The sequence below is a fragment of the Maniola hyperantus genome, chromosome 21, assembly GCF_902806685.2.
Source record: "Maniola hyperantus chromosome 21, iAphHyp1.2, whole genome shotgun sequence".
In the NCBI taxonomy this organism is placed as follows: Eukaryota; Metazoa; Arthropoda; class Insecta; order Lepidoptera; family Nymphalidae; genus Maniola; species Maniola hyperantus.
The window spans coordinates 9,087,472-9,102,122 of NC_048556.1; the positions used below are offsets into that span (position 1 = coordinate 9,087,472).

The following is a 14,651-nucleotide window of genomic DNA, read 5'->3' on the forward strand; positions in this document are numbered from 1 at the left end:
CCGCGTGGCCAGCTTCGTGTTTTTCCGGGCTAATCTCAAAAACTACCGTACCGATTTTCATACGATTCTTATCTAAGAAGGTTATAATCTATGAACATTTTGTGAAAATAAGCTACTGGTATGATGATAATTTTAAGCCGGGGCGGGTTGCTAGTTAGCAATAAAAAACCGGCTGAGTGCGCGTCAGACTCACATACGAAGGGTTCCATGCCATCGTACAAGATAGGTAAAAAAAAAGCTCACGCGTCGCGTTCGCGCAAAGTCACAGAATCAGTACCCTTATTATAATTAATGTGAAAGTGTGTTTGTTTGTTGGTTTGTCCTTCAATCACGTCGCAACGGTGCAACGGATTGACATGATTTTTTGCATGGTTATAGATAAAGACCTGGAGAGTGACATAGGCTATCTTTTTATCCTGAAAAATCAAAGAGTTCCCACGGGATTTTTAAAAAACTTAATTCCACGTGGATGAAGTCGCGGGTATCGGCTAGTATATAATAGTACTAACGGCAAAGTTTCCGATAGGCTACGTTTATGAACTCTAACTATTGATAATTCTAAGTTATTAGCTCTACATATTATTACAAACCAGAGCACCAGCCACAGGGTTTTACGATAACTCAGCCCATTAATTACTATCTCAGCATCACAGGCAGTTAACGTTAATGTCCTTCAAGGATACTAATAATAATTTTCCACCCTAGTTACGATTTAAGCTTAATTAACGTTTATTGTCAAATTTGTTATTATGGCCGAGTTTGCTTTATGACGCTCTAACTGCCGTACTCAGAGTCGCTTAATCGTTACATAAGTTTAGTTAAAATGAGACAGAGCTATATCTCTCACATAAAATCCGTCTCGTTTTAACTCAATCTTAAGTAACGATTAGCGACTCTAAGGCTGAGATTTATAGAGCGCACTTTGACTTTGCTCAGACTTAAGATTGAGTTAAAACGAGACAGATTTATGTGAAAGATATACCTCTGTCTCGTTTTAACTCTGTCTTAAGTCTAAGCTAAGCCAGAGTGCGCTCTATAGATCTCAACCTAAGTACCGCGGTATCCATCTCTTGCATGGTTGGTTACGCTAAGATTTGCTGTGGTAATAATTCAGTCGGAGGAACACTGTTATTTTATTCAGTACACATGCACTTAACAATTTTATTCCTGTTAGGTACAAAGTGGATGTAGCGGCCGAGACGTGGAAGCTAACGCTCTCGGACGCCAAAGTACAAGACTCGGGTATATACTGCTGTCACGTGTCTACCCACCCGCCCATGCTGAGACGGTTTAAGCTGATTGTACATGGTATGTATTTGTTTTATCATGAACTAGCGTATGCTCGCGACTTTGCCCGCGTGGACTAAACAAATTTCAAACCCCTATTTCACCCCTTCGGGGGTTAAATTTTCAAAAATCCTTTCTTAGCGGACGTCTACGTCCAGTGGCGTGCACAGGGTTTGAAGCCAGGGTAGGCACTAGTTAAGTAGGAGCCTGTTCACTGGCAGGTTATAATGAAAAATATGCATTGAGCTAAAAACTGGGGTAAGCAGTGCATTTATGCCTCTATGACCTGCACGCCACTGTCTACGTCATAATAGGTACCTGCATGCCAAATTTCAGCCCGATCCGTCCAGTAGTTTGAACTGTGCATTGATAGATCAGTCAGTCAGTCAGTCAGGACTTTGAATTTTATATACCTACATATATACAGAACAGACTATAGATGATGATTGAGGGAACTCTTTAATATCCCAGGGTAAAAAGTACGAAAAAATTTACGTCGATTGCTCCTTTGTGACGTGATTGAAGGACAAACCAACCAACACTGTTTCACAGCTATACTAGTACCTTAAATACCTAAATCCAAGCAAACGAAGTCGCGGGCCTTAGCTAGTTTATAATAACAGGTACCTAGTGATTCCGCACAATTGACTATGAGCAAAATCTGGAACAAATACTGCAATAAAAGTTCAGCCGGACTATTAAATCTTATAAAGAAAATAATAGAAAATATTGCTGACATAAAAGAGGCAAAACCCACCCAACAATAATAATATAATCCCTTCATTGTTTTGTCTTAAGGACTTGTGCTTTTCCACACTATCCGACACGATATCGGATAAGACATTCAGTTCATTGTAAGTTATATCTAGAAACATCTGTGCAATATCATGAACCGGATAGATATGATAGCCGTGTTGAGTTGTGTCAATACATCACTACCAAAATTGATGTCAAGTGGCACCAACGACCTCTATAGGTATAGTACCTACTACTCTAGATGGGTCATTCTAAACAAAAAATGCGGGCTGCAAATCGCTTTTACCTCGAACTTATTGTGTTATACTAATTTTGACAGCTTCATCAACACTATTTTTGTTTGAAATATCCATTATCCAATCTATGGGTACTAATTTAGCTCGATGGTTGATGTATTTTATTTGAATTTGTTTTATATGTCAGTTTATTACAAAGAGCATATATGAGATAAAACCACTATGTGACTTTGTCACATCTCAGGTAACGCATAGTAGGTACCTACATAATTATGGACCACATATCAATTATCAACGAACAGAACATGCATGTACCTATACTTAATAAGACTTTCCAAAATACTTGCAGTAAAAGTTGCACAGAACCACGTATTCTCTGAACACAAACTTACATAATATTATTATGTGACTCTTTAACTTTTGCTGCACACAGTTTTTACAAAGCTCCTTGTTCGATTGTATCAGATATCGGATCGGAAAATGTAAACCATTTTATTTACCTCGCAATATTTTTCCAGCGCCCGAAATAAAAATGAACAAAGAAGCTTTTCTGGAGAGCGGTGAAACCCTGTCGCTTAAATGCGCCGTATTGCACTTAAGTCCCGGAGAAACGTCGCCCGAGATCCGCTGGTACAGAGGGAATACTACGACGTCGTTTGATGAGCTTCGGGGCGGAGTTTCCATAGAAACGGATCTTTTGACACTGACGAGTCATTTACAGGTAAGTTTTTTTTAAAGAAATAGTTTGAATAGCTTTTATTGCACTTATGTCCCGGAAAATCGTCGCCTGAGATCCGCTGGTACAGAGGGAATACTACGACGTCGTTTGATGAGCTTCGGGGCGGAGTTTCCATAGAAACGGATCTTTTGACACTGACGAGTCATTTACAGGTAAGTTTTTTTAAAGAAATAGTTTGAATAGCTTTTATTGCACTTATGCCCCGGAAAATCGTCGCCTGAGATCCGCTGGTACAGAGGGAATACTACGACGTCGTTTGATGAGCTTCGGGGCGGAGTTTCCATAGAAACGGATCTTTTGACACTGACGAGTCATTTACAGGTAAGTTTTTTTAAAAGAAATATATTGAATACCTTTTATTGCACTTAAGTCCCGGAGAAACGTCGCCCGAGATCCGCTGGTACAGAGGGAATACTACGACGTCGTTTGATGAGCTTCGGGGCGGAGTTTTGATAGAAACGGATCTTTTGACACTGACGAGTCATTTACAGGTAAGTTTTTTTAAAAGAAATATATTGAATACCTTTTATTGCACTTAAGTCCCGGAGAAACATCGCCCGAGATCCGCTGGTACAGAGGGAATACTACGACGTCGTTTGATGAGCTTCGGGGCGGAGTTTCGATAGAAACGGATCTTTTGACACTGACGAGTCATTTACAGGTAAGTTTTTTTTAAAGAAATAGTTTGAATAGCTTTTATTGCACTTATGTCCCGGAAAATCGTCGCCTGAGATCCGCTGGTACAGAGGGAATACTACGACGTCGTTTGATGAGCTTCGGGGCGGAGTTATGATAGAAACTGATCTTTTGACATTGACGAGTCATTTACAGGTAATTTTTTTTTCTTAAGGAAATATATTGATTACCTTTTATTACACTTAAGTCCCGGAGAAACGTCGACCGAGATCCAATGGTACAGAGGTTATAGTACGATATATTTGATGAGCTTCGAGGTATAGTTTTGATACAAACAGACCTTTTGATATCACATCTGTTTTCTCCCTTATGTCATCTCTGAATTAGGAACTCTATCTAACAGAGACAGGGTTAATATCTCTATTTCCATCCATATGCAATTTGCAGCTCATGTACAGTTCATTTTGTGAGAGTCCACGTCTCTGCACCATAATGACGACCTCCCTGGCGCAGTGGTAAGTGCTGTGGTCTTGTTAGTGGGAGGTCCCGGGTTCGATTCCCGGCAGGAGTTTGAAATTTTATGATTTCTTATTTTCTGGACTGTTGGGAGGCTTCGGCCGTGGCTAGTTACCACCCTATCGGCAAAGCCGTGCCGCCAAGCGATTTAGCGTTGCGGTACGATGCCGTGAGGAATCTAAAGGGGTATCCCTTCCAGGTTAGCCCACATCCATCTTAGATTGCATCATCACTTACCACCAGGTGAGGTTGCAGTCAAGGGCTAACTTGTATCTAAATAAAAAATCAATAAAAAATGTATATTTTTTGTTATTGTGAGTAGGAGACATTGGTCAAAAACTTTCCTCTGATGCATAATAAGAAGCTGCATAGGTACTTAAGTATACTGGAATAAGTACCTATTACACAGAGTAAATAAACATAAAGTGTACACTAACAGTATAACCAGTAAATTGATACAGACGTAACACAATAGATTTCCAATCAGTTCAATACCGATGCTAGTATTTACTATGCAGTTTTAAATTATCTCGCCGTTCGTTGCGCTCAATGAACACGGGAATTCGAAAATCGCTAATATAGTACTATTTTGTAAACGTACATTAAGCTAGTCTGCGACAGGTTGAGATGGTAATTGGGGTATGAGGCGAGGGGATGCCCCGCACACCCACACGTCACCCGCGCTCGCCCGCACCGGGTTAGCGCGGAGGCTGTGTGGGTGTGCGGGGCGTTCCCTCCCCGATTGCCACTTCGACCTGTCACGTACTACACATTAAGCTAGTAAAAACGAGTTTTAAATGGGTCAAACAACAAATTAAACGAGGATTGTACCCAAGTGGGCTGGTTCTACGACAGAGAAAAACATATGTTTAACTTCTCCCCATCTAGGTAGAACGGTACTTAATGGTAGATAACAAAAAACATTAAAAAAAAAGAAACTCGACGTCGAGGGGTGGTTTTAGTACATACCCTTACCATTTATCTACAGTACACAAGACCCAGTAGATCTAGTTTACGCTACGCTCATTTGATTTTGATGTTCATTCTTGTAATTGAATTGAAGAGGAAATTCTTTATAGCGAAACCTTTTTTAGTCTAAGAGTCCACCTCTATTATTAGACTGCAACACGATGCATTTCCGGTGCGTTGCGGCGCAGCACCGCTGTGGATTTGAGTATTGGGTGCCTCACGGGCACTGCGTTGCGTTGCCACTCCGCCAAAAAGTATGACTTTACAACGCACCACCCCTCTCCGCCTTGTCTGTCTGGTCCCAAGTTCGTTTCGCGTGCGGTGCGGCGCCGCACGCCGTCGTAACTTTACGTGCGGCATGGTACACCGAGTAGGATGACGCAGCGGCACCGCTCAGGCGCCGCACCGCCAACGCAACGCATCGTAAATAGCTGCGTACGTTTAGCTCGCGCGGCAGCCTCGCGAGCCAAATGCCTCGGCTGGTGTGGACGTGCCTCGGGCGCGCGTTTGCTCGGCCGAGCACGGCTCGGCCCCGAGCCATCTGTTGTCGGTAAACTTGACGTGCTCAAAGGTGCCTCAGTGAGCGCTGTGTGACAGGTGGGGACGGTTATGTTTTGGCTCGCGCGTAAAGCAACTTCAACTGTCCATTTCGAATACTCGCGGACTTATGATAGCTCAGCCTGCCTCGCGAGGCGGCCTCGTGTAAATTGAACAAAACTACTGAGGCTGCCTCGGGAGCCATCGCTCGCGATCTGGACACCGAGGCTGCCGCGGGAGCCTGTGGGCTAGGTGGATACGCAGCTAATATCATGTGAAAGTCCCCATAATAGACCTATGTCCAGCATTGCACATCTAGCGATTGACAATGACGATGATGATGATATCAAAATTGCGGACTCGGCCAATCTTCTATCCAATTTAGTCACGTTGTTGGAGGAAATTTTTCTCTAAAAATGTTGGTATATTTGCCGTTCTAACAAACCTTTTACAAAGTTCAAACTTACGTAGTATGCTTACAGCATGAATGAGCATTTAGCGCACAGAGATTGAAAAGAAAAATAACACAGTAAGACCAAGCAAACTTTGTTTTCTCTTAAAAGGAAAGAAAATTAGAACCTCACAAAAATATACGGGAGCATTTTTCCCTAAAGAATTTTGTCTACATCAGTGAATGAACAATAGTTCTAAAATGGGAATCTGCTCATGTGGAGAATTTACTTTGTGAAATTTTACCCACCACTAACTTTTTTCTGAAGTAATTACACATAGCAATAAGAGCGATAATAGCCTAGTGGTTAAGACATTCGGCTTCTACTAGTGAGGTCTGAGATTCGATCCCGGGCACGCACTTTTAGCTTTTCGGTGTTATGTGTGTTTTAAGCAAATATCACTTGCCTTAACGGTAAAGGGAACGCTGCATGCTTGAGAGTTCTCAATGTTTTCAAAAGTGTGTGAAGTCTGCCAATCCGCATTGGGCCGGCGTATTAGACTATGACCTAAACCCTTTTCATTCTGATACTGATTTCCCACGGTGCATGATTCTGCGGATTATCACGCATGACCAACGATCACGTAGGTATAGCCACGCATTGCACACAATGTTCGGACGACGACGACGACTCGCGACTTGTCTGTGCTACCACGAACGATACTATTCCTATGATGCGTCAATGCGGGCTGGTCCGCATTCGTCCGCAATATCATGCACCGTGGGAAGCCGGTATGATAGAATACCCGTACCCAGTAGTGAGCCTGCGATGGGTGATTATGATGACGATGAATTAGACAGCATTTTTGACGTTGGCTCTTTCACTTTTTATAAAAAGTCGCTACTAGAAGTAAGTAAGATGGTTTTATATCCAATTTTATTGGAATTGCTTTTAATTTCGCCTTCGATACTGCAAGAATTAATTAATTGAAACAAGGAGGGTTTTTATACGAACCAGTTCTGTTTGAAGATATATAAAATTTTATTTTACTTCGCAAACAAAGTATAAATACTTTGTCTTCATACTGTTTCTTCATAATGGTAAACTTGTTTTAAAAAATTCCATGTCAATGAAAGTGATCAGTACCTACTGTTATTATAAATGGAAAGTGTGTTTGTTTGTTGGTTTGTTGGTTTGTCCTTCAATCACGTCGCAATGGTGCAACGGATTGACGTGATTTTTTGCATGGATATAAAGACCTGGAGAGTGACATAGGCTAATTTATCCCGGAAAATAAAAAAGTTCCCACGGGATTTTTAAAAAACCTAGTCCCACGCGAACGAAGTCGCAGGCAACAGCTAGTAAAAATATAATTAATATTTATAGTACGCGACAGGCCGAGCCCCCGCGCTCACCCGGTGCGGGCGAGTGCGGGTGACGTGCGGGTGTTCGGGGCGTCCCAGCGCCTCATACCATGAGTGCCACCTTAACCTGTCGCCACTGTCGCGTACTATAACACTTAGTTGATCGCGCTTACTGTGCACAGCCACTGGATTCAGGCGAAGCAAGACCGTGGCGTGTGGAAGTACCTCCAAGAGATGTCCAGCAGTGGACGTCTATCGATTCATGACGATGATGATGAATGTATGTCTCGACCGCCTCTCCAAGCGACCGGCGCGAATAATCGCCCGTCGCACTAGTACACTCACTTATAGGCCAGCGACAACTTCTCTCTCTTTCTTTTTTTTTTTTTTTTTTTTTTTTTTTTTTTTTTTTTTTTTTTTTTTTTTTTTTTTTATTTGGGACAGTAAACAATTGCATATTAAAAGTTAAAACTAGGTACGACTTAAATCTAACAAAATTGATAAATATGTAATCCACTACACTATCCACAGCTTACTACAAACAACTAGGGCGACACAACATTAACAAACATATACAATACATACATATATATAATAATATAAAAATACAAGCAAACGACTAAACTATACATAAAAATTTAAACAACTAATCGCGCTAATAAAAAAAAAAGTCTTATTTACAAAATAAGGGAGACATTCAATACAAAAATACATAATCATAACACTGTTCTACATAAGTGAATTGAAAAATTTTTAATCGTTTATTGTCTCTTTCGTTCGACTCTTCTCGTTGCTCGCCCGTAGCAAATGTCTAACGCAATAAATTATTACAGTAAGTAGATATTACCATGTTTTCTTGGAAATTCACATTCACAAGAGATAGTCAAAATGTCGAGACACATTACTGTCTGCGTAACAATAATTCTAAGTAATTTATTCAGGCAGCAAGGTTCTCGTAACAATGTTTCTGTGTGATTGGTTAAATAAGTGCTTTATTGGGTGTGGCCTTACTGATAGCGCTGAAAGGCTGTACTCAGTGAATACTTGCAATCGCTCGCGCCTTTACTCGTCAAAATTAAAAATCTTTACTCTCCATTCCATGGGCCAAAAATCCGGCCTTATTAGAAACCAGAAAGGATCTTTGCAAAAATTTTAGTTCCCCACATTGAAGGATTTGGTCTGGGCGTTGATGAGTCAGTTAGTGGGTCAGGACTAAGTATTGATGACAATAAAATGTGCCTTTTTTAATCAATATAGAATTTAAAAATAATACACTAGGTACGTACAAATTAAAACCATTTTCATAAGTTTTACCGGAGTCAAACCCTGGTATTTCTTGTCACAACTGCAATTTTATAGCAATAATAAGAAAGTCATCGTCATTATCATCTCATAGCTGGCTGATTGCACTGATTGTTTTCATCAATGTCTGGTCTTTTAACATAACTAAAATTTTATAGCCAAAAGCAAGAATCATTACACCTGTCAATACCCATAGTTATAAAAATACAAAATTGTGTTTGTTTGTTTGTTAATTGGTTTGTCGGTTTGTTCCCTAATCACGTCGCAACGGAGTAACTGATCGACGTGATTTTTTGCATGGCTATAGTTAGACATAAGTCACTTTTCTCATTGGATTGGACATGTTCTCACGGGATTTTAATATCTTAAATCCATACGGATGAAATCGTGAACATTAGCTAGTAGTCTATTGGGTCCCCGCTGACAGTAGCACCACGCCCTCTTACCCTGGGCTATGTAATTTAGCCCGCCTGCTCGTTCCGAATTGCCGTCATATATTTGCGGGCTAAAGTGTAAGTGTTGAGTTAAATATTTTCCTGCACTTACTCCTTATCTTTCACTTTATTGTATAAAATAGCTAGGTTATAACCCAAAGAGATTTACAAAATGTAGTAGAGTAGATAGTAAGAATACATCTTTCCTAGCTTTCAGAGTCCTTAACATAATCTAAATTCTAAATATATAAAAGGAAAAGGTGACTGACTGACTGACTGATTTCAAACTACTGGACGGGTCGGGCTGAAATTTGGCATGTAGATAGCTATTATGACGTATGTACTAGACATCTGCTATAAGAAATGATTTTTAAAAAATTCGAACCCAAAATTATTAAATAGGTGTTCGAAATTTGTGTAGTCCATGCGGACAAAGTCGCAGGTATAAGCTAGTCTATTATAATATGGTGAACGTTGACAGTGAATAACTATTATCAAAAGACGATGAAAAGTGATGATGAACGATAGACATCACAAAATCAACGATGCGGTACCGAAACTGAAACCGATAATGTCCATATCACCCATAATGTCGTAAAGCTAGTCTATTATTGTCACCGAAAGTCTATTATTCTATATATATATATCTTCTATATTTCTATATTCTATTTTATACTATATATATAAGTCTATTAGAGGGCATCCGTTTACATCCCCGCCAAAGCAACAGCTCGTTTTGGACCATAAATTTTAATGTCAGCCTTCACACGGCGTAACTTGCCAAAATCTAGTTTTCTAGGGCGAAGCAATCAGAAATGTAGGTGCCAAACGCGATTATGCATCCGAAAGCTTTTCCCATGTTACAACTTTGGTTATCTAGAGTTCTACTAGTAGGTACCTAGATCTCGAAAGAGAAAATAATACACATTAATCTAAATATATAAAAGGAAAAGGTGACTGACTGACTGCTGACTGACTGATCTATCAACGCACAGCTCGAACTGCTGGCCGGATCGGGCTGAAATTTGGCATGCAGAGCTATCATGACGTAGGCATCCGCTAAGAAAGAATTTTTGAAAATTCAACGCTAAGGTGGTGAAATAGGGGTTTGAAATTTGTGTAATACACGTGGACGAAGTCGCGAAAATAACCTAGTCTTAGTTATAAGAAGTGATGTGTGGCACAATAAGAAATAAACGTTTTTCTTTCTCTTCTTTCTTTCTTTCTAATGCCCACCACTTAATCAGTGCGTTGTTTAGTTTTTAAAAATCCCGTGGATATGTCCGTTGCCAATATGCAAGCTTTTTTTTGTGCCAAACGATATCGTATGGACGGCATCACAGACAAAATACAGTACGCGGCCGAAAGTAATGTACATCGACCCTTGGAAGGAGATAGCAGATTTGTAGAGCGCTATCTCTGTCGTTGAAACCGACAAAATGTCATATAGATATGAGTGACAGAGACAACGCTATACAAAGCCAAAATGTCATTCTAAAGGCCAATGTACATTACTTTCAGCCGTGTACTGTACTTATTTATTTCATTTAAACTAATGTAGATTTGCTTGGTTACCCAGTATGAGTGTACAACATATTGGACGTAAAAGTTGCCAAAGAGCTATTTTATCCACATAAAAGTAGCCTTGTCCTATCTAGCACTAATATTAAATTGGAAATATCTTAGATAAATTGCCGAATAGAAGAGATTTTTACCTCTCAGTGGGCGTTTACTTTTATATCTTTTAGGATCTGGATTTGATTTACGATCCACGAGCAGGCGTATCTTTGTCAGCGAAATGGTAGGCTTTGCTAGGTTTATCTCTTTGATAGAGCGCACTTTGATTTGGCTTTATACTTTTGCTCAATGATAAGGGAGATCACGTTGAGCCCTGTCTTAGATATCGTTTCTAGAATCTGATGATAAAATTGTTTATTAAACCTATTAAGTAGCGCAAATGATCGGTGACCCATATTATAAATGCGAAAGTGTGTTTGTTTGATGGTTTGTCTTTCAATCACGTCGCAACGGAGCAACGGATCGACGTGATTTTTTTGCATAGATATAGTCAAAGACCTGTAGAGTGACTTTTTTTGCTCGAAAATCCACTATCCTATCCACTTAACCGATTTATATGAAACTAGATGATGCCCGCGACTTCGTCCGCGTGGATTTAGTTTTTAAAATCCGGTGGGAACTCTTTGTTTTTCCGGGATAAAATAGCCTATGTCCTTCCCCGGGATGCAAGCTATCCCTGTACCAAATTTTGTCAAAATCGGTTGAACGGTTGAGCCGTGAAAAGCTAGCAGACAGACAGACAGACAGACAGACAGACAGGCACACTTTCGCATTTATAATATTATAGTATGGATTGGGTAGAGAGATATCTTGCATCCTGGAAATTATCATAGGCGAATTCCGGAAAATCAAAGAGTTCCCACGTAATTATACAAAAACCTAAATCCACGCGGACGAAGTTGCGAACATCATCTAGTTGCTTAATATGCAGGTACACAACTCTGAAAAGGTAAGGGTGCGGGCCCGGGATCTAACTCCAAACTCCACGACTTCCAGGCTGACCTCTTAACCACTAGGCTATCACCGCTTCTAACTAATACCTAATACATTGAACCACAGATCAAGAATGGATTATTATTACAAGTAGCTTTTGTACAAGTAGGTTTGAATAACAAGCAAGCCTGGGTATACCGGCAAGACAGGTCAAATGATATTTGGAATTCGGATTTAAGCCCCGAAATTTTTACCTGCTTTAGGCTTAACGCCCACCGGTAGAGCTGATGCGCGGAGGTCTTTCTGAACAATTCAAATAAGGCATGCTTTTTTAAAATAAAAAAGACTAAAAGCCATGTTGATCATCACTACCCATCACTACCCATATTATAAATGCGAAAGTGTGTTTGTTTGTTGGTTTGTCCTTCAATCATGTCGGAACAGAGCAACGGATCGACGTGGTTTTCTTGCATGGGTATAGTCCAAGACCTGGAGAGTGACATATGCTACTTTTGTCCCGGAAAATCAAAGAGTTCCCACAGGATTTTCTATAACCTAAATCCACGCGAACAAAGTCGAGGGCATCAACTAGTAATTAATATTCCTTTTAATCCCAAGTGGTACAGGTTTTTTACAAAAAAAATATTGAAAAATTCAATATGCGGTGTATGTATGGCGCCATTTGCAAATGTGAAATAATATCACTTTTTTGCTAGTTTTTGGCAGGGTAGTCGGGTATTTTAATATTTTAATTATGACTTTGAGTTTATACTCTTCTCAGTAGAATTCGCATTCCGAATATATTGCAAGTGGCATAAGTTGTATTACGTGAAATAAATACATTTACCCTACCTTCATTTCATTTAAGTTTAGGTAAACTTTTAACGAAAAAACTCGCCTCTTCTCCACTCCGTCTGTATGCGTCGGCCCTTATGCTCATCTTATACTTGCTCTAGGATTCGCTTCCACCTCGAATGTTCCAGAGAACAGGGACTTGGGATAGTATTATGCAAAATGGGGTTGTTGAAATTGTACGCTGAAATTCGAATAGTCGTAGAATGTAGTACGAAATTGTTATGCGTTAGAATTAGAACTATGTAAATTTCGTCGCTCCATTGACCATTTAAATAATTGAGTTACCGTTTAGAACAAGAAGCTAATTCAACTGAAATTGACACAGTTCCCTCAGTATGTCACATCTTATTATTCATATTAGTCTTATTATTCAGAGACTATAAGACATGTAGGGCTGAAATTTTCTCGTATGACTTTATTATACAAATAGTAAAACAAAATGTGCTCTAAACGTAAGCGAGCGCGAAAAAGGAACACAATTTCGCTAGCACGGAACAGGCGCCGTGATAAAAATCGCGCACCCCTCATTTCGTTTTCCAAATTGAATCGCTGAATACATAAAAGACACAAAGTTAAGGGCTGAAACAGACAGAACTCGGAACAGCGGAGTCTACTTTGTTTGGCCTAGGCCAAGACGTAATCTTTTTGACCGGAAGTGGCACGGAGAAGAAACGCCTACGAATCTCGTGGTCTCGATCGGGTGTTGGGCCTAAAGTTCTATGCTGTAGTCGATGGACTAGACAACACCCCGCCACGCGTCCTTAAAATATTATAAACATTGAGAGTTACATTGCCTACTTTTTCTGGAAGATCGAAGAGTTCCTACTGAATTTTCAAAAGCCTAAATCTAATACGAAGTCGCAGGTTATGCCTGCTACCAGCTACGCTAATAAAAAATAGATCAAACAAAGTTTGTGCGACGTTCTGCCATGCTTTAGCAGCAACGCGTCGTGTATGTTTCAGCCTTTACAGCATTACAGTGAAATTCTAAGAAACCCAAAGATATATTATCTAATATCTGCGTCTATTCGTAATATCGCCCAAGTTATGGTTCTTGAAAAATGGCAAAAAAGGTGGAGCTGTGTTTTTTAAAGATGACTGAAATTACACTTTTTATTAAAGTTTATAGCACAGAATAAAGATTAAGCTTTGATAGATGCAGGAGTATAGGATGAGGATAGGTCAGCTAAAAGCTTTGTTGTGACTTTTGCATAAAAAGTATGGTTCTTGGAGGATTCATCATGAAAATAACTTACCTTTATATACAAAATTAATATATTATACACAAAATGTCCGCTTCCTAATCAGGAAGCTGTGATAGGTAGCCTAGTGGTTAGGACGTCTGCCTCCTAACCCTTACTTATCAGAGTTATGCGCGTTTTAAGTAATTAATATCACTTGCTTTAATGGTGGCAGAAAACATCGTGAGGCAACATGAATACCTGAGAGTTGTCCAGTATTGAGACAGTGATCATGATGATGATGATGATGATATAAAATATTCTACGAGTAGCTTTATGCACGAGATAGGTATTTAAATATGATGATGAAAATATTATTCATAGTCGCTAAAACAAATTTATTGGCGGCAAGGTATCACCCATATAATGTGATATCACGAGAATTACACGTCACGCGTACAGATAATGTGTGGTTATCAGTTTACCTAACCTAAGGCTGAGTACATATCGCTGAAAAAGTGCGTTGCATGCTAATGTAACTTCACATGTCTAGAGCCTCAATAGCTCAACCGGTATAGGAGTGGACTGAAAACCGAAAGGTCGACGGTTCAAATCCCGCCCGTTGCACTATTGTCGTACCTACTCCTAGCACAAGCCTGACGCTTAATTGGAGAGGAAAGGTCATTTAATATGGCTAATATTCTTTAAAAAAAAATGTAGTTTAAAAAAATTCTTCAAACTAAACTAAATTGGTAGGTTAAAATGATCTAAGACCCGGTATTAAAAATATATACCCTCATTTGTTATTAAATGGTGATAAAGAATATTATATGCTAGATACAGTAGCAGGTAAGAAATACTGTACATCGACCTTTAGAATGAGATTTCGGCTTTGTAGAGCGTTGTCTCTGTCAAACGTTTTGTCCATCTCAACAA

General features: G+C 39.7%; 1 protein-coding gene across 1 annotated transcript in view; it reads left to right on the top strand.

Moving 5' to 3' along the window:
* Window positions 1–14,651, top strand: part of LOC117992355 (uncharacterized) — a 257,093-nt gene that overhangs the window by 60,967 nt on the left and 181,475 nt on the right. The window contains exons 6-8 of the mRNA XM_069505950.1: window positions 1,175–1,308; window positions 2,798–3,000; window positions 3,527–3,679. Of these exons, the coding sequence (XP_069362051.1) occupies window positions 1,175–1,308; window positions 2,798–3,000; window positions 3,527–3,679 (490 nt within the window). The remainder of the gene's footprint in view (window positions 1–1,174; window positions 1,309–2,797; window positions 3,001–3,526; window positions 3,680–14,651) is intronic.